Consider the following 25,789-nt stretch of genomic DNA (forward strand, 5'->3'; position numbering starts at 1 on the left):
TTTACGTTTTGCTCATTCGCAATTTTCTATGCTGAATTCTCAGCAAACAGAGTAATTGTAAATGAAAACTCGGACTTCAAACTATGTTTGAGAATGTCCAGACATTTCCCTCGACTTTTATGCACATAGGGCATTTGGGATATACGACCACAGTCATGCACCATCCTAGGATGAACAGACAGAGCTTTATACGTGTAGATTAAACAAATTCATTTATTGACTACACTTCACGGGTACAAGTCATCTGGGTACAAGTATTTCAAGTTTCGTTAGTTGATTAATTTTTACCAAAAAGTCATCTCTAAAAGTTAAAACGTCAAACGCACGCATTTCATACCAGTTTTGTGTTCTTTCTCTACAACTGACAACCGCTGACACATAATTCGTAAATAACTTATTTTATTAGTCGACACCAAACTTTTCCCGCCAGCATATTGAATTATAATCACGCGCATTTTTATTTTGTTTTTCTTTATCACGGTTTTAACATCACTTGTGTATGCTACGTCTTTCCGTGGCGTTTTCATAGTATTTCTATATCTATATTTGTGTGTGTATGAGTCAATGATGATTCGTTTTTTTCCACCTATTTCTTCTCTTGAGGCTAAAAACAGTATTTCAAACAGATTGAATATCGGCTATTATAGTCACTGGAGTTTGAGAGCGCTTTCAAGAAAACTGCCACTAAGATCCAATCTCAAAGCTTCGCCTAGCACCTCGATTCGATCAAACCGCCTGTCCAAATCGATGAACCACTCGCATACTTTCTTAGCGTTGTCGGAGAGGGCCTGATCGTTGTGCCGAATGTAGTCGTGAAGATCTTGAGTCCACGACTCAAGCGTTGACTCCTTCTCAATCAAGAGCATATCATTGTAGAGTTTATCTACCAGCGCGGCCATCAAAAGATAGGGCTTGTAAACGGACATCGTTCGCAGCGTTGTCGAATAGTCATTCAGTTTCATTCCGTAGCTTCGCGCTTGACCGCACTGTACGAGTCGACGGATGAACGCAAGACGATTTTGCCGCCACACGGATGGCGGCCAAATGGCCAGTGCTAGTGTCAACTGGTAGGTGGGGCTATCTTGCTCGAAGAAGTTCCGGTGCAGCTTGGGTAGTTTCATATCAAGGAATTTTACCATTGCGGTTTGTTCTCTGGCGACAGCCTTTGTTGATAGCAGAGTGTAGACGGCCAAATGTAACAGATATGGCACCAGGTGCATATTGCTCTCCGGTCCGCCGCCGCCGGTGTCTTTGGAGAACGACTTGCCGAAGGCAAACCTGCTGAGGAGCAATTTGAGGTCGTGTACTGTAAACACGTGTCCAACGTCATGCTGCGCTGTCGCCTCCTGGATGTAAGTCGAGTGGCGCGCCAGAGCTGTTACGAACGCGTGCTCGGACACCTGAGGGCCCCAAAGGGGCAGAAGACCATTACATTTGGTGTTTGAATTCTGTAGGGTCGCCGAGTCCCATTCATCTCGGCCACGCATCACACGAACAGCGTTCAAATGACATTCGACGTGAACGAGATTGAAGTACGTTACAGTTGAGTAGCCGAGAGTCTTACGTGGGGTTGGAGCCATTGGGGCTCCATAGGTGTTCGGGTCCATTTCGTATTCTTCGACTGGACAGCGCTTGGTAAACGTGTAAATGGCTAGCACTTTCTGTGGTTGAAAGCGATACCCTTCACGGCAAATAATGCAAGACAGCCCTTGCTCTTCAGCCAACGCTTGCATTTGCGACAGCAGGTTGTTGCTTCCGCCACCGACTTGTTTGGTCACTTGGCCCTTTTCGTTTGTTCTCATACCCAGCTCACCGAGCTGTTTTTGCCTCATAGCCATAGCAAGTTTCTTTTTTTCAGCCCGAGTTTGTCGACGTGCATCGTCAACCTTAAAGAAGAATAATCGTTCAGTGTGAATTTTACGCGATAAACTTCCATTTGAAGAAAAAGAAACTCAGGGCTCTCATCACAAATAAAAAAAAAATAGATTAAATAGCACCATAATGCACACATGTGAACAGTAACTACGCCCTTTGTTTCTCCTAAATTCACTCTAATATCATAGAGTATAAAATTTCATATATACACTTAAAGAAGTGGTTTTAAAATATAGAAATTGCACAAATGGGTCACCATGCGCTTCTATCGAAACAATGACTTCTACAAAATTCTAAAATGCGAGTAAACCGCAGTTAGTTGAGCTAATACTACTATTACTAGTCTGCCTCAATTACTTCCTTATTTACCTGTTTTTTTACTTTTGAGTTGCCTTCTCTGAGAACTTCCATAAGATTCTCCGCAAGAGAGCCAACATGTTCTTCGCTAGATACCTGTTCCAGCCTGTGAATGATAGGAATCGTGCCACCAAGAAGTGTCTGGCTGGCCTCGTGACCTCGGCAACAGCCCGACAGTAAACGCAGAATTAATTTTAACGATGGTTTAGCCACGAACTGCTTCCACCCGTCAGAGATGACCAGAAGGGTGCTCCTGTAATGAAGTCCAGTCGTTGTTCAGTGAAAACGTTTGGCTAATCGCTGGCTTAATAAATTATAAATGCATGTCAATGACTGATCTTCGAGATCTTTAACTTATATATTATTAGTTACATATTTTTCAACTAAGGTATCTATAGAAATTTGATTATAGAGTTAAATGAACTGCTTATTTAGGTGTGTGTTCGCCCCATTCATATACTGACGAGCTACCGATCTAGCTGGAATAATTTTCAAATATATATGGCTAGAGACAACTTCTATAACCTGGTACTACTTACTTTGACGGTGGGGCGTTACAGTTTAGGTAATCAATGGCGGACTGCAAAATGCCCCTCTGAACAAAGCAATCACGTAGTTGATGATGAAGCGGATGAGTGTCGAGACCCTGTACCAGCACACAAAATCCGTCCATCGCTAGTTCTGATTCAACATTTCGTTGGGCATCGAAGAGCGCAAAGTCAAGATGCGGTTGGAAATGGTCAAATAGAGTAGACATCTTTGCATCATCCATCAGCGTTAAGGATGGCACAATTCGCATTAACGGCGTTAGGAGTGGCGGTGAGTCGCTAGCTCGTTTCAATAAGAACTGTAGATCGTCTACACTTCCCGTGTGCGTGAAAAAATCTTCTAACACAGAAGACTCCTGGTCAAGAGCTTCCTGAATCACGCGCTCAATCAGGTTGATAAGCTGTTCAGGTATTAGAGTTTGACGTGCAATCAATGATGCGCGAAGTGTCTTAAGCAGTGTAGGAATACAACGGAGTTTTACAAGACATCGCCGATTCTTCTTAACTTTAATACAGAGCCCCAGTAATTTGAGGATGACCTGGAGCAGTGGGGTAGCTTTCTCAACATCTAACGAATTGAGGCGATCCAACATCACCTCTAAACCTCCACATGTTGCCATGACATCCGAAAGTTTGTACACCTGTTCCTCGTCAATGGCCATCGAATCCTTGCTGTCGAGCGACTCAATAAATTCTTCGGTCGCGTCCCCGAGAAGACCGCGCATTCGATACACAATACGCATAGGGTCGTCAGGGTTGCTCTCTACACACCAGATCTTCTTGAAGACGTCTTTTACTTGCAGGTCAAGAGAGATGATTTTGTTGCATACAAGTAGTTCCATTCCGTTATCGTCCTCGAGTAGCGCCACCAATTCACAATCAGCGCATATTTTGTTCTTAATATCGCGCATTAGTGGTCCGATACCAGCTTCATTAGACGAGTAGGGATTGCCAAGCATACGCCCTTGAAGGAAGTCTTCCTGTTGACTATCCTTTTCCAAAGAGACCTGGAAGTCCTTAGCTTCACTTTCTTCAGGGTAGATTAGATTGCATACTCTTTCAAAAATGAACACCGGTGTGCGAATGTCATCTGCACCAAATTTCTTCACTGTTTCTACACACAACTCGAGGAACGCTCGCGTCTCGTTTTCGGTTCCAGTGGTCATCTGTTCCAAAAGGGCCAATAGCTTCTCTTGGGTATCGTCGACAAGTTTCGTTCGCTGGACAACCAATCGACGTAGGCAGAGGTATCCGTCCAACACCGAGCCTAGCATTTGTCCTTTAAAGTATTGTCTGATCTCATCGACAGAGAGAAGTGAAGCTAACACTTCGGTGAGCATTTTCAAGGCAAAACCTTGTGTCAAGTCGGCTGTCAGCGCAGTCTCCTCAAGCTTGTTTAGCTTGCCGATTTCGTCGGCCATGAGCACTGATATTTTTGTCATAAGCCCTTTGATGACAACGTACTGCTTCCACGGTTCGTCACGAATGAGTTGTTGGTAAAGCTCCATAAAGCGTGCTCCATGTTCGCCGGCAACTCCTACTTGATCCAGGTAGCTTGTTAACATATCGAGAAGCTCGCTGTAACACCAAGGCGATTCTGATAAAGCCTCAGTCAGCATACAGGCAACCTCCCGAGCCTGCCTGGATGACGGGTTGAACATCATGTGCTCCAACCAGTTCTTGTTTGTTGCCCCAGTACTTTCTCTTGTAGCTCTTTTCCAGTTAAAGGCGGCCTGTTTTACCGAAGCCGGAACTTGTTCCTCTACGCTGCCAATCCTCGATGCCCATCGTTCGTATCCGTGACGAGCGTCCTTCATGATCCATTTATCAAGATCCAACGTCCGATCCATAGGACCCCATTTGATGTGGCCTCTTGACTGGCTAACAACCTCCCATATGATCTTTAGACAAGGTAGGGTAACACATTCAAGCACAGAATGCGAGCCGAACTCCATCTGCTGCGTGAGACGGAATATGATGAATACAGTACGCAGCCTATCTTCCCAGCACGAATCAACCTTAGCAACAGAAAGTGCTAACAGGGACATCTCATGGCGGACTGTTGCTACTAGGTCGGTTGAGTTTCCGCGCAATGCAAGTTGAACTTTCTCCAATATAAGTCCGTTTAGCAGCTCGGTTGCCTGGGGATTATCCGCAGTTAGCGACACCAACAAATGGCGTACATCTCGTCGAAGACGCGAGCTTCCCTGTAAAAAAGAAATAAACAAAATAAATAAAAAAAAAATAAATAAAAGCGTAAATGTCGAAACAATTGTTTCGTTAGTCATTGTTTTCCAAAAGGATTGTCGTTTCTACACAAAAAAAATATTATGATATTCCCAAAAGTTAGTCTATATCGCGCCGCAGATGAAATCCATGATGAATCACTTCGAAGTCATCAGCGAATTTACGCTATAATTGTCTCACTAAATTGCATAAACGTCTAAAACTTACAGTCTGCGACGTTTAATTAAATAGAAGCCTGGATATATTTACCTGCCGTAGGTTACAGGATAGCAGCTCTCCGATTAGTCCAAGTTCACAGAGAACGTTAGCGAATGCTGGTTTTGTAGTCATCGCACGCAGAAGGGTCACGACTAGTTCAATCGAAGCAGACACACAACCAAAGCATCGGCCTGAGGAGACGCTACTTTGTGAGGGAGCAGGGACACCGCGCCGGGCGCACTCAATCTCCACTAGCTCTTTACGACACGCTAGGACCTACGAAAAAATGCCGGCCAAAATAAGTTCGATATAGTTGAGTAATAATATGCGTTACTCGCAAGCATCCCTTCGTCTTCTGCTGCAGCACAATTCTGCATCTAAGGTCTATTTCTCGAAGTTCTTTCTATATATCTAGTTAAAAAACTATTCTTTCCTAATTAGTCAATAAATCGAAGTAAATGGCAACAAAATAGAAGCCTTGAGAAACGAACAATTGGATTTAGTTGTATAGCAGCACAGGCACTTACCTTCTGTACGGTGGCGGACAGTTCGTCAAAGGTGGCTTTACAGTCGCTACCGTATTTTTGGCCTAGCTGTTGAATCGAACGGTTGACATGTCCTTGTTGCGGATGTGTGATTCCCTCACTCTCTTCCCGTTCGTAGATTCGTGCCAGAAGACTTTCCAGGACCGGTTTGTAACTTTGCATCACCTGTCCGTTTATTCACAGCGAATATTATTTATGATTTAAAGAAAGAGAGACTCATTTATAGCATATTTTTGTTTTTATTCTTATTTTTACTCTTTTGTATCTTTTATATCTCCCGCATGTACGTATATTTTATTCCACAAACAAAAACTGCTCAATTTACAGCAGATATATTTGCTTAATTTGCATTCCATTTATAAATGTAGACAGGTCTACAGCATGAATAACTCGAGTAATTGCCATTCGTATATTCAAAGCCTCACAATCTTTTTCGTTTCAATATGGTAGTCTTCGTTTTTGTGGTGAGAAATTTGTATAAATAAATAATAAATAGTAGATGCTTCAAATCCAACACCTGATACTACTGCCATTAAGTTTAGCTACAGTGGGCTGGCCGTTTCTAGCACACAAAAAAATGTTACACCCCCTTTCGAATCCAGACCTCACCTGTCCTTAGGTTTAGTGACCGAACACGTCACCACTATAGTATAAGAACACTATAACAAGGGACAATAAACGTTAGTGTAGGACTGGTATACTTGCCGTATAGCTCTTGTCAGCGATGTCTAACTGATTGTTCATGAACGCCACAGCTTTCTTCCGTTCCTCCTCATTTTCGATTGGGTTTACAGCACAGCACTGCTTGCAGTACAGATGGAAATCGAACTTCGCATAACGGCAAAAACCACAGTTGTTACACAGGAACGGATCTTTCTCGTCGTAATTGATTTGGCGGCACTTATGACACTGGAACACCTGTTCGCCGCAATTTCCACATACTCCTGGCGTGGCTGACACTGGCGTAGAGCACCGAGGACACTGGAGGGGCTCGGCAGCCGCCAATGGGTTCTCGTAGAATTCTGCAAACTCAATCATCAAATTGCATGCCACAATTGGCAGAGGGAACTCGACTTTCAATTCAGTCTGTCCCTGAACCAGCGGACAACTCTTCGCGCGGTTCCACAAACGTTTGTTATGGCGCAGATCGACAACGCTCTGTACGGTTCGGTTATTGTAGTAGATATTCACCGTTTTCACCATCTTGCTTTTTTTCACGTCACCAATACGCAGCGTCATCCTCGAGATGATTTGCGAACTAATCAGCTTCACGATTTGGCTCGACGTCGTAAATCGGGAGTCGACCTTAATCTGGCTGAGCTTCACCGACGCAAACGGCGTTTCAGGGTTATTGCACACAAGGCAAGGCTCGCATTCAAGATAGTAGCCATCGAACTCGACGAGACCCTGAATCGCATTATAGATAGCGGTATTAGGATGCTTTTCGATAATGCCGTTCTGTTTCTGCAAAACACCCATCATCTTCTCGCCGTAGCCTCGTTCATCGCCGCCCTCCTGATTGAGCGTGAAGAAACCGAGCAGATCGACAAATTGTGATGCTTTACGGCCATACAATGGCAGCTGGGGCCATAACGACCACATCATGTTGACGATCTCACGTTGTCGATCCTGAGCCGAGTTTGAGTGCAGGTGATGCATAAGCGAATGTGCTTGCCAACGAATTGAGGTTGTGTTTGAATCCAGCAGGAAGCTGACCAGGAACTTCGAAATCAGAGGACCGTCTACTTTAAGGTTTAGCTGTGCGACGAGCTGGGCTGCCAACTGCGAGGTTTCCTTATCCTTCTGACCACTGGTTTGAGCACCAGCTGAAAGATTATTTTGCTGTTGTTGCTGCTGCTGTTGTGATTGCTGCTGGCAAGAACCAGATGGTTGAGGCTGATTGTTATTGTTGTCACAGATTGCCAACTGTAACAACTGCAAGATTGCTGGCGCTACACCTTCGTTTAATGAGAACGATACCCGAAGAAGGAATGCCAGGATCCACTTATTCGCTAGACAGAATCGCTGCCAGTTAGAGACACGAAGTGAAGCGACGTCAACGCAACTTTTTAGATGTTCCATCAGCTCGATAAGCGCATCATAGTCGGATTGCTTACTACGTTCCTGCACTGCGGCCATGTGAACGCCGAAGGCGTGCAGATCTCGAACTTGTCGGTAGCTTTCTTTCGAACCGCACAGCAACATCAGGAGCTTGCGAACAGCCTTTTTGGCAAAAGCGGCCTGCGGTGCCATCATGAGCTCGCACAAAAGGCCGTGCCAATGGCTCATCGAAGCGAATGTTTGATCGGGAAGCGTCTGCTTCATCTGACAGGCCAACTTCAGCATCATTTCGGTGAGTGCCTGGCGGAAATCCTCAAACACATCGCCGGCATGGGATCGAACAAAGGTCTTCTGGAAGAAGGGTAGCATGTCAACCGATGACAGGTCTAAACGCTGGCATTCGAGCAAACCGTTTTCTATTTGCGGACTGTACGTTTTCCAATGCTCAAGTAATCGAGTGAGCACCGCGAAGCATTTGTCGAACATATTTGCCTCAAGGAGGCGTTTAGCTGTTGCTGCGCGAGCCGGAGTCTTTCGTCCAAGGAGAATTGAGCATACCTTGAGCAGTAGGAATTGGACATGGCTGGTTTTTGTTGATTCGACCTGGAATTGCATGTCAATGTTATTTAAACGTAGCAAGATATGGCTTATTCACAGATCCGTTATCTGTATGAATATTTAGGATAATTCAAAAGGTTATTTCAATACTCACAAACCGAATCTGACCTAAAAAAGCCTGCTGACCCGATCGCTTATTGTGTAGTGGACGCACAACTATAAAGACGGGTTTCTATCGGCAAAAAAACAAGTTGAAAAATCGAACTGGCATCGGAAACGTACCGTGATATTTGCACCCATATCGATTGCTGTTTCTACGAGTGCTTCCACGTGTTCTGGTTGTGATACAAGCGATAGCAATACTTGGAGAAAGGGCACCGCAGTAATCCCGTCTTCAAGGCGCCGGACGTGGCTCAGCATGTTGCATACAAGGGCGCTGCTCTTCTTATCAACTACAAACGAATGCAAAATCACATCGCGCAGCAAAATCATTATAAAGTACTAGCGTTGTTCATGTTTGAAAACAATTGGAGAAGTTCATGTGAAACAGAGGAAAGCTAATGCAAACTTACGGTCAACAATAGACGTTAATAACTCTTCATCGCTCTCCATTGGCCCAATATCTCCGAGTAGTTGTTCAGAAGCGGGAGACTGGCTTTTGCCACTCGCTGCGCCGCCCTGGCCGCCCCCTGGCGACCGTTTTGGTCGCACCGCTCGTACAAGTGCCGAACGAGCACCGAACCCAATGTGAGCGTGTGGGTAGAGCAACAAATCGACGAGATGTTTGACGATTTGGCTCCCGGGATCTGTAGTGCCCAGCATTGCATACAGGATATCCACCAGGTTGTGAACTGTCGCGTCAACATGAGCCAGTCCTACAATGATAAATGACGATAATCCGGGTTATATAAACAAAGTCTATTAAATAGAGTCGATGGGTACACTCTTTCGTAACTGACACATTTGAAATAGGGGTAAATTTTTCGACTAACGATTAATGAATACTGGGTTAATGTCTGAATCTAATGTAAGCAGCATATTAAGCTAACATTTGACTAAAGCAATATAGTAATATGATAACGACAAAGATCCTACCGATTCGGGTCACAGGAGCCACAAGTGGATCATCGGGCGATATTGCGAGCAATTTCCAAAAATGAGACATCAAGAGGTCAACAAAGCCAGGCTGTGTCATGTTAGCTATGTGGTCCGCGCGGGTTGCGGCCACTGAACGCGTAATTGATGTTAAACGGAAGAAGGCTTCACCATCCGGGCTGCTGTTTAGTGAGTCCTCCACATGCTGTAATAGAGCCTCGTCCTGACAGGACAAACAGTTTAATAATTGTCATTGATTCAAGCAATTCATTGTTTCGAAAACGAGTTAATGTGCTCTTGACGAAACGTTTTTGATGATTTCATCACCATCTTAGAAGTTGTATTTCGTTGAAACTGGGCAACGACAAACGGATCCCACATAACATGTGCAAAACCCCAAAATCTACGAAGCAAGCTTACCTTTCTCGAGGCACACTCGTTTGATGATACGTGTAGTGCAGATAACAGGCTTTTAATAAGCCCCTGCAATTGCGGCGAACTTATTGGCAGCAGCAGCAGCTGCAAGGCGACGTCCAGTGCACGGCTACGTAGTCCGCTGTCGTCATGAGTTGCTTGACTCCGCTCTTCGTTCGAGATCAGCGAAAAACTCGCCTCAACCAACTGTAGACTGTCTTCCAACTGTTGCCATAAAGGAGACTGCTGACCTGGCACCGACGTGCTGCTCGTCAATAGCTGAAAACGCCAATGGCGATTCTTCGTGTTTATTTTCGTGCTTAAGAGCGATATTTAATCAGGCGAAATCCGATTATTTGGCAAATGAGCTACACTGCGGAAAAACATCTATAATTTTGTTTCTACAAATTTTCGAGGTAACCATTATACTAAAGTACTTTTTCTTACTGTAGAATGCAACGGCAGCCAAACAGTTTCAACGCTGGTTTATATTATTTCCTGTTTACTAGTTTCGTATAGTTTTGCCTTGCATATGAAAAAACTGGTTATTTTTTTTACCTCCTCATTGTCTTCGGGCCATCCAAATGATTCCTTTGTTCGACCATATACTTTAACAGAATCTAGAATTGTTACAAATGTGGGATCACCAGACACGCCAAAGGTGAGCGTGACCTTTTTGTCGGCTTGAAGACTTTCGTCACGAGTTAGGGGAAGATCAAACCAGCGCGCCCGAGAGCAGGCCAAATTGATAGTTCGTCCAAACAGCTCCACATAAGGGGGAACACGCTGAATATCCTGTGATCCCACAGCAATGCGAAGTCCTAGAAAACAATAGATAAAAAAAAATAGCGTGAGTCGTGCCATTTTATATACACTCGTGAAAAACCTCTATCCCATAAAAATATTATAGATAAGGCCGATTACTCTTGAGTTAAATATTTGTGACAAAGTCAACCCGTTAAAAACATATCACTGGCGCCTACGGAATTTCGAGTAGGAATGCAATTTCACCGTTGGAAATAAATTTAATACCTTTTTTAATAATTAAATAGAAACGTGTGGAAATTGCAAATCTGCCTAAACTAACCTGTTATGACCATGCTACTATCACTATTGATGACATCTAATTTGAAGCCACCACTTTTTGTGCAGACGACATAGAGCGAATTACTGCAAAGTCGCGTTTTCAGCTGCTCTCTATTGTACACCTCGAGTAAATCATTTCCCTCAAAGTCAACTTCCTGAAGCGGGTTACAATGCTCGAAATAGTCAATGGGGAACTGTGGCCTCCCCGAGGACACCAATGATGGATTTGTTGGTTGCATCGCTGCAGCTGTGGTCGATGCTTCTTTGGCTCTTCGTCTCGACGTACCTCGTTTCGCCGGGATTATTGGCGAGGGACGCAAATTCAGCCTATAGCAGCAAAGAACACGATATTCGTTTGTATGCTTATTCAATGCATTTCAATTGAACTTGTCGTTGTTATAAGTTATATCTCTTTATTGTACGCTCGCTATGCAATACTCTCGGCGACAAAATGAAAAGAGAACTGGGATAAAAATGGATCCAAACGGCAATTAGACGAAAGAGTCATTTACCAGAAGTTGGTCTCAGGCGCATTAGCCGTAAACACTTTCAGGCTGCCATCTTCACAAAGGACAACCAGATTTGTACGAAGTTCACCTCCATTGCCCGGATGTCGTAACGCAACCATATCTGAGATCTTCGACTTCGCAGTAGGCTGCAAGCATTTAATGAGCACAACTAAATGCACTATTAATAAAAAGATAACGTTCAGTGATATATAATATGTATACTACACATTTTTTATTCACGTTTCAGTCGTATTTCATACCAATTTAATTTCCTGGACGTGAGCAGTCCCCGGACGCAACAGAATAACGACGGGATTATTAGAAAATTGTTGCATTGCTAGCACAAGGCCCGGATGGTGGGGAACCTCACTCCAAGCGACCAGGGGTTGTCCGCCGGCCAACTTGTTTGACAGCGCGGACGAACTTTTACTAGCCAACTGCAACTGAGAGACTGGCCCAAGTGTGCCATCCATTGTTGTCAATGGGGCCATCAACGTCTTCGAGTTAGTAAAGCTGAGGAAAAGCATTTGCATCGCGTGCGAATAGTAGATCGATGTCCCTCCACTTCCGTTCATGCCGGAATGATCGACCTACACGAAAACGCGGCGAGTGAGGGTAATTAATTATATTACCTGGCTACTAACTTTTTTGACTTAATAGTCCCATTAAGATAAAACGGCCAAGCTGCTATGGCGAGAAGATACCACATAAAATCTACATAGGCATTGTTTGATTCTCATATTGTCATTATCACAATACAGTGTGGTCCTCCCACTACAAACCTGCATGACGTTAGTGACATAAAAGCTTCCATTCGTCGCTAGACTTTCTTCGCATAACTGTTGGTAGTAGACGAATCCGTTGGTTGACATGACCACCATGTAACGGTCTTTTGCGTCCAATCGAACGAATGTCACGTCCTTCACATTGCCCGACGCTAATATAAAATGATACGTCGGTGCGGCAGCGTCGACGGCCAAATCGAAAATCTTCACAAATTCGTGCGTTACTACGGCGAGTTCCGTTTGGCTGCCAGGCAGCCAAATTGCTTTGATGATGTAGTTTTGCCCTTCCAAGCCAACAGTGACCGTTAGGCGATTCAACAAAACCCCGTTCTGTCCGAACGTCAGTACGTGACAGTCCTTAAGACCGCATACTGCCAGATGATCGTCGGCCGCCGGAGTGGCGGGATTCGCGACGACAGATAGAGCCGTGAAGCCCACAGGTGCGCTGGCCAGCCGTGTAATGGTTAGACGCCTTCGAGGTGCTTCGGCTTGTCGGAGTAAGGTCGCCAGCTGTAGGAGAGTCACCTTGCCCTTTTCGTGCGATACAGCCACTTGTTGTCTTCGGCCTGCGCCAGCCCCCTGACTCAATGCGCACATGGCCACTCTTCGAACATGGTGTGATTGCAACAGCTGTCGAAGTTGTTGCTCACCACCCAAGTTCATCTTAACATTTTCGAACGCGCCCTCTTGAGAGCCGATCGTTACCTGTTTCCGTCGTATGCATTCAATACGAAAAAAGTCAAAATTATATCTATGCAATTTATGAATACGGTAGTCACTGCCAAGCGTCGCATTGTGCAATGCGTGGTATCAGTAAACGTTCAGTGCCTCGCGAATATTACAGTGTATCTACTGAATTGTACTCTTGAATGATGCCATGCGAATAATATTATGGAATAACCATACACTAACCTGCATGAGATCATCGACAGTCTCAAATGTCAAAGGTCCTTCGTGCATTTGGCGCAGCGCTTTTTCAGCTCGGACAGCGCTTCCCATGGGTGAAGTCGCTGCATCCTCTTTCAGTTTTGGCCTGATCTTATCAACAACGTTTGCCAAAACTCCTTCCACCGTTCGAGGACCCAAAAGAACTTCACGTAACTCCTGTGGTCAAGTAAGCATGTTTATATCTATAACTCTGTATACAAATAACCTAAGACGGCGAAAATAAAAGCAAATATATGCAGTTCTATATGTATATATGCACTTTAGTACAGGTAATATTAGTTCGAATCAATACAAGTCAGACGATTAAGGAGGTCGTTAATTCTACAGAATGCACTCTATTCTATATATTCTATCAGTTCGTATCACTCCATATTTGCGTACCTTCTCAAAAGGTGCTAGGGCAAGCGCCAATTGTGGTAGTTCCCTGCCGCTGTCCGTCGCTCCACTGTTACCTCCTTTCGAGGCCAACGAGTCGACCGAGCTCGAGCTCTGCGCAGCCAATTGTGACTCTTCTCCACCTCCAGGACCAGCAACGCTACCAGGGACTGCAGCAGCAACAGTCTGTTGAACTTGAGCGCTAGCTAGAGCATTGGCCAATGTCCTCTTTTCCATTGCTTGGCAGCTGCGGTCGCTTTTGGCGCCGCAGTCACAGAAGAATGAACCGTACTTGGCATACGTAACGTCATGATCTCTATGGCAAACCTTGGCGCAAACCGAACAAACTCCGACCCCTTCAACCATGCCGCATGTGTGACAGTGATACCAATGCTGGCTCATATAATCGCGGGCGGTAACCGTGTACGTGCATAGACGGGTAGTTTCGTCATCACTCAGTGATTCGGCCGAGTCCTCATCGTAGGCCGCTTCCGAGGAGATCTCGTCTGAGGACGCATCGTCGCGATCGCCGCTGTCCATCGTGTTGAGTGCTTTCAATGCAGCAACCAGCTTAGCCTGATAGTGGACAATGGCGGCAAAACCGACCTCAGAAGGCTGCGAGTCCAACCAGCGCGAGCAGGTTTGAGCTAGCTCAAGGTGCCACCGCGGTTCACCGCAGGTAGCAAGACAAACCAGGCCTGATAAAGCTGCAGTGAAAGCGCCCCCTGATAGTGCAGCAGGTACTACTCGTTCCGCCAGGGATGCGAAGGCGTCAAACAGCAGCTGATCAAGGTCAGGGTGTCGCACAGCGCAGACCACAGAAGAGACAAATGATTCTAGCAGACGTTCGTTGCTGGCTGGAGTGTCGTCCAAAACATCTTCACATGACACGATTGAGTACAACCACGTTTGTAGCTTGGCAGCATTCAGGTGTTTTAGTAAATTGTCTACGTTTGTTAGTTTGGTTGCGATTTCTTCAAACTTCCACAAATTAGTAAAGAAACGCAGAACCGCTAGACCATAATTTGCGTACGGTGGAACATTGCACGCCTTGTATAGAATAGCCCACAGATCATTTGTTTCAGCTAGCTGAGCGAGCGCCCGACGCCCCGCGGATTTCTCGGTCACACTTTCAAGATACTTAATGCATTCGTCAAAGATGAGCTCCATGTTGCCAATGGCCCGTATATGTGTTGTCAGCAGACGATAGCAGTGGCCAACCACCTGAGAGTGCATTTCATTCTCATAGCCACCGGGCAAGTCCTGCAGCGACAGCGCAGCGAAATCACTTTGGCTTTCTGTGGTAGCGTCAAGGAGCAGTGGCACAAGCGAGGCCACATACCAATGTTCGGCTTTATCCAACGAATCGTCTGCTCCTTGAGCCGGCTCACCACTCGCCTGTTCGGCAACCTGCTGTTGTCGCATCGCATAAAGGTCGTTGGCAAATCGAAGAGCAAAATGTAGTACCCTTTTCAGGGGAATCGCTAGAGAAAGACTTTTGGTTCTGGACAGCGCTCCGATGTGTGCAGCTGCGATGGCTGCGATCAAGCTCTCTGACGGCAGCGGGTCAGATGCAAAATCTGCCCTCCATGAATCCACCGAATGACAGCCATCGGATGGCGTACAGTTCCAGCTGCAATTCAGAATCGATGACAGGCCTTCGGGAAGACATGATGCTACCGCCAATGTGACGCAAGTCACCGAGGTGTCCATCGCCCGTGATGAGGCAATCTCCAAGGCAACATCATAAGCAGCCACAAAGCCACCGCAGTCAAATTCATCAAGAACGAGACGGTGCAGTGAACGTCGACACAGTTGTAGAAGATGGAGGACTCGCCCGAGCAGTGGCGATACTTGTTCTCGTTTTTGATCATCACTTTCACCGATGTGGTTGAACGAATGCTGCAGTTTGCCCAACACAACTTCTAGCCAGAAGAGATCAGTACCAGTCCAGCTATTCTTCTCCAAACGTGTTATCAAGTTGGCCAAAAGCGCGATTTCGTGGTCGGTGCCAGAAAACTTTGCCAATGTTCGCTCTAGCGCTTCTGACGGGTCGGCGTTGTTTTCTAGCTGCTTCGCAACGCCGTCTTTTACCCAAGCGGACAGATTTCGGTGGCTGAGACGTGGCAACAGTACGCACAGCAGCAGTGGGTGCGAATTGAGATTCTCCAAAGCATGAAGAGAGGGTGGGAGACTCAAAAATAGACGCCACGCTCCCCACATGACGTATTGGGCCCCGCATAACTGAACATAACTTGTGCAGTGTGTTTTATCACGCTGCTCGGCGTCGCTGCCAGCCACGTCGAGCAGATCAATTATGCGCTTGTACAGTCGTTCGTATCGGCTTTGGGTGGAGAGTAGGAAGTTAATGGCGAATCCGTCAAGCTTAGGAAACTGTCCAGGCTGGGTTTCTTCGCACAAAGTATAGAACTTCAGCTTTCGCTGAGAACCTTCTTGCATGTGGAAGTTTTCCTCAAGTTCCTTATAGGAGAAGTACTTTACGGATCCACTAGAGGTGCTCGAACCATCGTTACAGCCTAGGATGTTGGCGGTCACTTGATCCGTCAGCCATGTCGGTGCCGCATACAAGTGCTTAACGAGATACTCAAACAGGTGCAATAAACGTCCAAGTCGCAAGTAGTTGTTTCCGCTTTCTTGGTCTCTCGCGCTTGTCGAAGTTCGAGCGCCTGACCCTGGTACCGCAAATGACTGCGATGCATCTCTATTGTTAGTATCACCGGCGCAGATCGGATCGACAAGACTGAGCAAAAGTTCTTTGCGCTGCATCAGAGGAATTGAATCAAACAGATAGAGTAGCAATTGTGCGTGTTCCACGTTTAGATCTTCGGAGACTGAATCTGCTGTTTGCCCATAGGGAGCGGCAACAGATGCGTGCTCAAATCCAGCTGAAATAACGTAACTGTTTAGTTAGAATTGGAACCTTCCTCCAATCCTTGGATTGTAACCTCAGTCAAGGTAGTCAAAATGGTTTAAAATTAGTCATAGTACTTGTTGAAGCGTAATCCAGCGACAAATTCGAACCCTTCGATCGGAAGTAGAGATGGACTTTTTACTTGAGTAGAAGTACAAAGGAACCCCTTCCCATGCAAGAGTAAATCTATACAAGAAAAAGACACCTCACCCTCTGCTGACTGGGCCGCACCACTGATCTGCTGTGAGTCCACTTCGGAAGCAGACATTGTTAACTGTTGCTGGGATGCTGATCGGGTGCTTAACGCCTGTATAGCCTTTTGCCAAACGGCAATTTTCGCTCCCTCAGGATCAGGATGAAGGAGAATCGCTTGTGCCAGAACGGCTAGACATCGTGGCGTAATCTCCAATGGCCACTGACCGCCCGACTTCCAAGGATTGATGCCTATGATGTAACCAGCAGGGCAGATTCAACAAACATTAACTATACAACGACGAAAATTTCCGATTGCATTTTAGCATAAAATTAAATTTTCTCGGCGAAGAAAAATCATAGTCGCCCATATATTTAGCGCTCAATTATTATTGAAAGAACGCGCAGAAATGCTTTCAACACCAAAAGAACTTAAATCTGTGCATATTCAAAACAACATGCAATTTACGAAGTTTTCTTCTTTGAAATTTTTACAAAATTACCCCAATCATCGTTTTACATCTATTAAAGTAAAAAGATAGGAGTATGCTATGTATTTTGCATACATTCAACTAAGGGAATCTTTTGTGAAAATAACTGAAAAAAAAATTAAGTTTTCAAACTGTCACGAGACTTGGTCTCACCCTTATAATTGCTTACCCAACGTATTGAGCAATGTATCCTGCATATCACGACTGAGAACACCTCTTGCAAACAGATTATGTACCAAACGTTGAATAGCAACGGCGAATTGCTTCTGACCAGGAGCAACAGTCCCCCCGTCAAGGTCGCGTACGATGTTGGCCAAGGTCAGCATATGGGCTGCCGTCAGCTCTCTGTAAGAATCAACGCACGTAAAATTGCACCGCTTTACAACGTTGGTATCTTAGCCTCGATTATAGTTGTCAGAAAGGCATGTCAAAGATAATTATCACAAAGACAAAGTTCAAAGTTACCAAAAAACATTGATTTTAAAAAACAACAGCCTCGACTGGGAGTGCTTTGCGAAACTAACAATAACAGCGATGCTTGCAAAACGACATTTACTCTTTAAGTCAAAAGTAACGAAACACCAGGCTACTACAAACGAATCCGGCGGACCTTTAAACTAGCCGTCGCTAGTGCACGAACTTCGTCCGGCAAATACTCTAAATAAAATAAATACTAAAGGAAAAAAAGTTTTTTAAAACTCCTTTTCCTTTAGAAACTTTCTTTTAGAAAGATTTAGGCAAAAACCCATTAAGTTTACTCCAGCAAGAATATTTTTACTCTCACAAATCAACGCGACGTAACGTTTCAAGGACAGCGATTGGAGTGTTGAAAACCATCGAGGAGGCGACCAAATGTTGGGACCCGAAGGACAAAAAGGCGTTGCCGCAATCGAAGAGACTTTTCATGAAAGTAAAGCTTGGAATCTAAGAGGTCTTTCGGTCAAAATTGGAATTTAGCATGTAGCGTCTTATAGAATTAAATATTGAAAATGCGAAAACTAAATGAAGTTCGTGAATCGACTACAAACCAGTTGGAACTGTGTATAGTGCATTCCATGCGCAATTTATGAAACTTTGATCAACGAAAGACCCGTCTGAAGTATACGGTCGCCACAAACGGGGCATGAATTAATCTCTACCGTTACCCAGAGATGATCCAGGCGAGAGAATGGTGTCGCCCTGGAGATAAATCAAGTTTAACAGCAGTGTTGATTAGGCTCGAACGTAAGGTGATGGTAATGGTAGCAATGGACAACAGGGGCATCTTCTTCTATGAAATACTTACCGAAAATGAAATAATAAATGCAGCTCGCTATCTCGCATTCCTTAAGAGACTCACAGACCGTTGGCACGGCAATCAAAACCACACAGTCGCTTGACGACTACGCCAGACCTCATCGCCATGCCTCAATTACTTCCTGCGTTGACCGAAAGAATATCCAACGTTGGCTTGAACCCCTTTATTTAACCGATATAAGCCCGTGTCATAACAGGGCTTTCCATGTGCAAAAACCGATGGGCAGGGATATCACCCTACTTTGAAAAGCCACAAATAAAGTAATTTGCATATGGGAATTCGAATGGTATGTATAGGCCTGTTTAGAAGCTGGCAGAGCACGAAAGGTGTAAAATATGTCCTCCCAAATCCGCTATGCAATCGTCTGTTTAGTGATCAAAAAATGTGTTGAAAGCACTTTCCTAGTGCCTCCAACATACAACGTATCATAATTTTAGCATAACCAATTTAGAAGTTATTCAATTTCAAAGTCCGTCGTATTCGCTTGTAAGAGCCTAATATATGTCACCAACCTGGCAAGGTACTTCTCGATGTTCGGGAACCCGGCTACTAGCTGTGCATCAAGCAGGTGAACGGCCCTAGCTGCCAACTGCATGTGAGAATCACCACTGTTCGAATCACCAGAGTCGTTGTGCTCTCCGCCAAATTCAGCACCAGCATTATCCTGGCTTAATACCTCTTCGTACCTGTAAATCAGAATAAAGAATTTATTCTAAAATTCATCAGTAAAGTCAATACAGGTAAGACTACTAAGCGTTATACGAAGTTCAGTTCAATACGCAAGCCATCGGCAAACGATTGCACAATACTCAATATGCAGTGTTAGTGATAGTATACACGTTACAAAAACGATTTTGCTCCGTACCAGGCGCCGAGGATAGGTTCGGAATCATCATCGTCATCTTCAGGACTCGAACTTGGCCTAGCGAGCAGTGCGGCTTTCCGGTACCCTACCGAAATGCAACTGAACAAATGATTGCATAACGGCAACTCCAATATAAGCTGAACCTTTTCAACTGCAATTTAATCACCCAACAATTAAAAGACATTTAAAGTCATTGCACAGATTTTTGGGTCACTAGCTACTGGTGGTAAGCGAAAGTCACGTCAGCTTAGCTAATTGTACTTACGAAAAATTTCACTGGATAATTAAACTTCTATATTTGAAAATCACCGCAGTGTAGACTCAGGAAGGCAGGTTTTTGCAATATAAGTTTAGCCTTGTATTGCTAGAAAGAGGGTATACAAATGAGTAAATATTGGCTTTATCATTAGTATTGTTGTTATTAACAAGGAACACTAACCACTGAACGAGGAAGTGATATCTTTTTCTAACACCTCAATTGACCATGTGCGTCCATCACGCAATGTACACTCGAACAATTCCGCCAGAAGTTGAATCAACGTGCAGTTTAGAGGCACGCTATGGCCTTGTAAGGCTCCACTGTCAGCACTATTGCTCCGAACCAATGCAACGCATGTTAATAGGTGAACATTTTGACGAACTGAAGAACTGCGCAGGAGCCCCGTAAGCGTCTGGTAGATATCTAGCTGTGGAGCAAACAATATTATACATACGATAACGATATTTATTCAGATAACCTTAGCTTATATAGATATTTTTTTTTAGAAACACTGTAACTGAGTGACACGATGTCTTTATTCGTCAAAAAACATGAAGTCTGTTCTAAAAGTATCTAAACTCAAATACGAACGTACACATATCGCCGTTAAAAATTAATACAGATTATTGTTCCTTTTATAAACTGCAACTCACACAATACTTCAAGGTCCGATCATCGTCATGAGCTTGTAAAGCCATTCGAACAACCACGCGCGCAGCCTGCACGAGCACTTCATCTGAGAGCAAAGTCTCAAGCCGAGTTACGTCTTCCACAAGTGGAAGCCGCTGAAGTGAAAGAGCTGCGCGCATTAACGAATCCGCGACACCATGGAACGCTATCCTAAGAACAAAACAGAAAACTAGGTTAAAGCGGGTTATGATAACATGACGCACTTACTCGGGCCGATTACTGATCGAACGTAGCAATGTCAAACGGGAACTTACCATTCTCTGTTACGGGCAAATAGAACGGGTTTGCTATCGCTGACAGTTTTTCGTGATCCACCGTGCTGGCCACTAATTTCGGGAGAAAGCGTCAACTCAACGCAAGCTAAAATGGGATCTAAAGAATGTCTTTGGACGCCTGTGCCAGTTCGGCCGGAGGCCGCCTGAGATTCGGCCCCGCCAGGAAACGCCGGCATGAAGTCTACTGGCAGCGGCGGGAGCGCCACGAAGTCATCGAGACGCTCGCTTTTCTTTGATAAAACGCGGATCACTTGGGACATCTGGACAGACAGTGCAAACAATTATACAAGCACTGAAAAATTATTTTTAAATATGATTACCTCATCTGTAGTCTTGCATGCACCTAGCAGCCGTACGCTTCTCTTATTCATGACAACATGTCGATCAGAATTGATCCGCAGAAAAGCGGTCCATTTTCGTTTACTACTCCCCACTGTGCATAAAAAATACGTTACAACCAGTTTGACTCGCGCTAACTGATAATAAACATAAAATGAATGCAGAGTTTACGAATTTTATCTCGATTTGCATTTATAACATATTTTCATTATTCTTTTTTACCTTTGCGAGGACGTCGCTATTCTGTATGAGTTTTTCGTTGACCAACTCTCGTTGCATCCTGCCGAGAACGGAAATGCTTGCATCGTGTAGTTGTTTTGATTGAGTTCGGCTCAGTCCAGGTGACACCTGAAGTACAACAGATACTCCTTAATTCATAGCAGCAATGATTATCCAGTTGCACGATCTCTGATAGAATCTGTAACAGTACTGTCATGAATACCCAGCATAGCACGCGACAATAGGTTACTTGTTATTTTAATAGGTAGTATTGGACTGCCTGTTATTTCTCTTTTTTGTAGAATAGTAGATGACTCTCTGTTTACAAATGTTACTTAATTTCTTCAGAAGAATGAGGCGATTTTCTCTTACGTTCTTAGTGTTGATGTTCTTTCTGCTTCTTTACCTTTGCAATATAGTTGGCGCACAGAAGGGCCACGTCTAGGAAGGTCTCTGATGGGTACTTTATACAGCTGAAATACGACGTAGACAAAAAAAGTTATTTGTGTGAAGCTGAAATGCAAAAGGTCCATTGTTTTGTTGCGGACTTCTCGATCCAATCTTTATTTCGCGCTGCCTACGATGTACGTAACGTGCCCAGAATGTAAGCTCTTGAGGCGGTAGAACCAGTCGAAATATACATTACAGCTGTCTTCGTACGAAGACAGATTAGGTCCTTTTATAATGAGCTTTGAGAATGCACGTGAATAACAATAATTTATTTCGCAAAAATTACTCTATATCAAGTTAAAAGGTTAAAAAAAAAGTACCGAGTTTGCCATGGCACTAAATCCTAAATACCAAAGAGTGGTGTTAAGTAGAGCACAATCTGGCTTACGGACTACAACGCTAATCTATTTCGAACCTTCATTCTTGTGTTTCGAACAATTCTTGTGTTTAATGCTGCAGCGGAAGGGTTTGTTATTCTTTGTATTAGCAACAAAGAAACAACTAGTAACCATAACATGCTGCGTTATATGTGGTTTAGCATTGCTTATTTTTTAAGAATACCAGCCATTACGTACAGTGCTTAAAAATCTCCCACCGAGCTAAGCAAAGTTATCAACGAAAAAATAGTACCAAGTCAAACAATATACCCTAACCAAAATACACAATGCAAGTAACAATGGGGAAGATTCACGGTTATTAGGGCGTCTCTAATGAATAAGCAAAAATATTCTTTGAAAAGTCAGAGGCCTTTTTTGCTCTACACATAAAAGGTAAATAATAAAAATAAATAAATATATATAATTTATTTATTTCAATCAAATAAATGACGAGCTTACTCATGGAGGTTAACAATGAAAAAATGTGCATCAGTATTTGAAAATGCCGAGACTTTTAAAAATATATCAGCAAAATCGTTCAACCGTGATCTCGCAAAATCTGGTGTTTTCAGAATGTGTACAACAAGTACAACTACATAATTACAGGTATAGTCATAAGGATGCCAATTACTGTATCGATTAAAGTTAAATAGTTTAAATTTAAAAATTTTCCAATTCCAAAGAGAGAAGTAAATGTATCCCTACTTTATCATAAGCATAAAATCACTGCGCCATTTTATATCACTGGATATTATTCGTGTAAGACAGTACTGCTGATTTTCTTTTTACCCTACAAAGAGTAACAAGTCTATTCACTGTAGCTATTACATGGCATTACAAACCAATATTTGGACACAGCTGAATGCAAGATTATCGCTAGCTTTTTTAGTCCACTACTACTTCCATTACTAGGATATGAAGACTTCTTGTTTCAATAAGAAACAAAACAAAAACGCGACCAATGTAGTTGTTTTTAATCGAATTTAACGATTTCAATTTTATGTTTTACTGACTTTAAGTGTTAGTTGAAGTTAGCGACTACACACTACGACCATACACTAGTAAACTGTATCAAATAGCTTTCAAAATGAATACGAAAAGAACATTATGCTCACTAAAAATGAATAAGACCCTATACTGATTCTACCACCTTTACCTTAGATACATCAGATCCAAGTAAACACGCTTATTATGTTCAACATACATTCAATCTACCTATACTAGTAAGTTTATCTCTGTCTATTTGTTTGTTGGGTCCAAAATGACTTTAAAAAGCTCATTGACCGAACTATTTTCTTCCTAAGCAAAAAGCCTGCTTTGTTTTATTGACTGTGATGTTATTAGATCGTAAATCGAAGGCAACAATTTCTTATTTTCTACATTAGAAAACAAGGCTGCGCCACCGTTTACAAACACCAAGCGGGTGACCCTTTAGTATTATAAGTACATGTCCTTTTTATACATTATGATTATCATAAAATTGAATTATGACGTTCTATCATATATTTTATATATAGCATATGCGATGTGGCTGAATCTGAGTACTGAATGTTCAATATCGAACAGTTTGCTGCCAATCCCAGCCATTGATTTAAATAACCAAATCCAACTGTGGTAATGGGAACGAGGTTCCTATGTCTTCTGGCCTGCTTTAGAAAATGATCGTTGCGAACAAGGCACTTTGTACATCTTTAAAACTCCTTCTGTACAACAAGTGCAACCCTGCTTTATACGAATGCCAAAAACCTGCATGATATGGCCGTTTACCCCTACATTATAGGCTTGCTGTTGTTCAATTTTAGTCGCTAACTCGATGCTGTAACCATACTAGCGGAATTCGCATGAATGTGTTCGCTCACACCTCGGACACCACTGTTATAATATTACAAATAAAACAAAATCCTTGAAGGTTTAGATAAAACCATTGGCGATTGCCTTTGATCTACATCGATAACTCCGTGCGCACCGAGACTCGGTGTTTCGTCTTCCAATATCAGTATTCAGCAATATAGTTTTATTTTTTGTCAACGAAAAAAGATACACGACCGCAGTTTGATGCTTGCGTTAAAACAAACATCATGAATTGCAAAATATTTAATTAGACATTGACATTGGAATCGGAGACTATGTACTATAACAAATACCATAATTCCATACGATGCTAAACATAGCATGTACGATTGGGAAAGAATATTGCCAATGTGTAAAGGCGTCGAAATCAACATCGCCCAGATTGACGCACATTAGAAGTGGCCGACAGCTTCCTTTGTTTTTCTTTTGCATTGAAGAATCTACCTATCACCGCTATGTATCTCTATCAGGTAACGGTTGATTAGCAAATCATCCCAGATGACTCGCATTTTCGAAGCTGATTTTAATGATTAAACGAATCGTTGTGTGCTGTAGTCTGCACGTGGGCCGGAGGGACTGAAGAAAAAAGTGCATGATTACTTAGACACAGTCGCTCATTAAACTATAACAGCATAACAATCATACCACTAACAGAAATGATGCGAAAATGTCTTCGTCTCTAATCGCAATGTACCTTTATCGGTACAATACTGTGATATCGGCTGGACCTATTGCCGAAAACTTACAAAGCTTATAACCGAATTCCAAGCATATTAGATCTGTGGGGCTTTTAATTTTTCGAGTTAATTCTCCGGTCATATCGCTAGGTAGATCACTCACCTTCTTTGGATGGCCTCAACGACCGCCTGCACCTCGGTGAGATTGCCGTTGAGCAGAGCATCTGTGCGGTCGGCCATGGCACCCCGTGCTCTACAGGGGCCGAGCCCCCGTTCACTCTTAATTGAAACTTCACTCTTAAGCCGAAAATACTCCGAATTGCAGCGAAGTCCCAATTGGTGTCACTCTGTAACTATTACCATTCTCCGCTTTTACCACTACAATAACAGCACATTCGCGAGGACTGGCCGCGTCGCCTAAAACACCCAGCGATGCAGGCAGCGCAGCTAGATAAACACCGTCGCATTAATGCGCGGACCGAGTGACGTCCTAAGCTACGGAACCCAAACAGTACGGAACTACTATTTTGGGCACCTGTGTAGCAACAGTTATTTTTTGAATGTGCGTTTAAGGCGCGTACTGTGTCATGCCAGCGAAGAACATCGTAACAAAAATAGAATCTTATCGTGGCATCTCTTACGTCGTGTCTAGACGGGATTGGATGTTTACAGTTTAGACGGCATCGTACAAATGCTTAGTGTTACATATAAAGTATTTATGGTGGCACGTAAAGCAGAGGAATGCGAAAACGCATCAAACACATTTGATTAAGAGTCATAGAGTGTTACTGTACGTCTTCTCCTTGTTTTAGCTATTTATTAGATAAAACAAATAAAATGCCCATAATGCAACGCATTTGCTTGCGTAATATTTAAATTGCGATCTTATCAAATATATTTGAAAGTACGTTATTTAGGCGATCTTAAGGTTCCAACATCATTATTTGTGCGCATTATTGCGGAACCTTGTATTTACTGCCGTATTAATTCTGAAAACAATCAAGTTTCTAGAATAATGCAATTAGTATACGGTCCAGAAACAGTGAAAAAAATATTTTTTTCCCAGAGTACCCTGTGCGCCAATCAGTGAATTGAGAATACGATAGTCGTTAGTTATATATTAATCAATGTGATAATTGCTTGCCTTAACGTAATAAAGCTTGGTAGAAACCCTTCAACAGAATCAAGTTTTTTTAGTACAGAATCTTCAAGACGTTCTGTTAACTATACGTGTTCTGCTGACAGTACTACTAGCCACTGATACTGTGGTGACA

The 25,789-nt window shown here is 43.5% G+C and overlaps 1 protein-coding gene across 1 annotated transcript; it reads right to left on the bottom strand.

Annotated features, from left to right (window-relative positions):
* Positions 1-185: 185 nt before the first annotated feature.
* poe (E3 ubiquitin-protein ligase-like protein poe) lies at positions 186-24,930 on the bottom strand. Its single transcript, XM_022836871.2, has 27 exons — positions 24,679-24,930; positions 21,567-21,633; positions 21,164-21,289; positions 20,582-20,862; positions 20,291-20,477; positions 19,818-20,064; positions 19,379-19,529; positions 19,026-19,199; positions 17,386-17,561; positions 16,744-16,977; positions 13,608-16,507; positions 13,191-13,382; positions 12,276-12,983; positions 11,754-12,083; positions 11,497-11,639; positions 10,986-11,311; positions 10,457-10,719; positions 9,905-10,177; positions 9,485-9,707; positions 8,962-9,264; positions 8,672-8,841; positions 6,476-8,434; positions 5,753-5,935; positions 5,277-5,501; positions 2,772-4,987; positions 2,245-2,485; positions 186-1,886 (listed from the first exon to the last, which is right to left on the bottom strand). The coding sequence occupies exons 1-27, from the start codon at positions 24,753-24,755 to the stop codon at positions 648-650; spliced, it is 13,614 nt and encodes a 4,537-aa protein (XP_022692606.1). The 5' UTR covers positions 24,756-24,930; the 3' UTR covers positions 186-647.
* Positions 24,931-25,789: the final 859 nt, after the last annotated feature.

Source organism: Varroa jacobsoni, unplaced genomic scaffold, assembly GCF_002532875.2.
Source record: "Varroa jacobsoni isolate VJ856 unplaced genomic scaffold, vjacob_1.0 scaffold_673, whole genome shotgun sequence".
Classification (NCBI taxonomy): domain Eukaryota; kingdom Metazoa; phylum Arthropoda; class Arachnida; order Mesostigmata; family Varroidae; genus Varroa; species Varroa jacobsoni.

What these genes read in the sequence shown, in the direction of transcription:
- poe (XM_022836871.2), bottom strand. Translation starts at nt 24,755, where the DNA reads ATGGCCGACCGCACAGATGCTCTGCTCAACGGCAATCTCACCGAGGTG. An exon ending in TAGTAGCATGGTCATAACAG is followed by an intron (nt 10,720 to 10,985) that starts GTTAGTTTAGGC and finishes ATTGTTTTCTAG; the next exon opens with GACTTCGCATTGCTGTGGGA. An exon ending in TGTAACGCCCCACCGTCAAA is followed by an intron (nt 2,486 to 2,771) that starts GTAAGTAGTACC and finishes ACTTCATTACAG; the next exon opens with GAGCACCCTTCTGGTCATCT.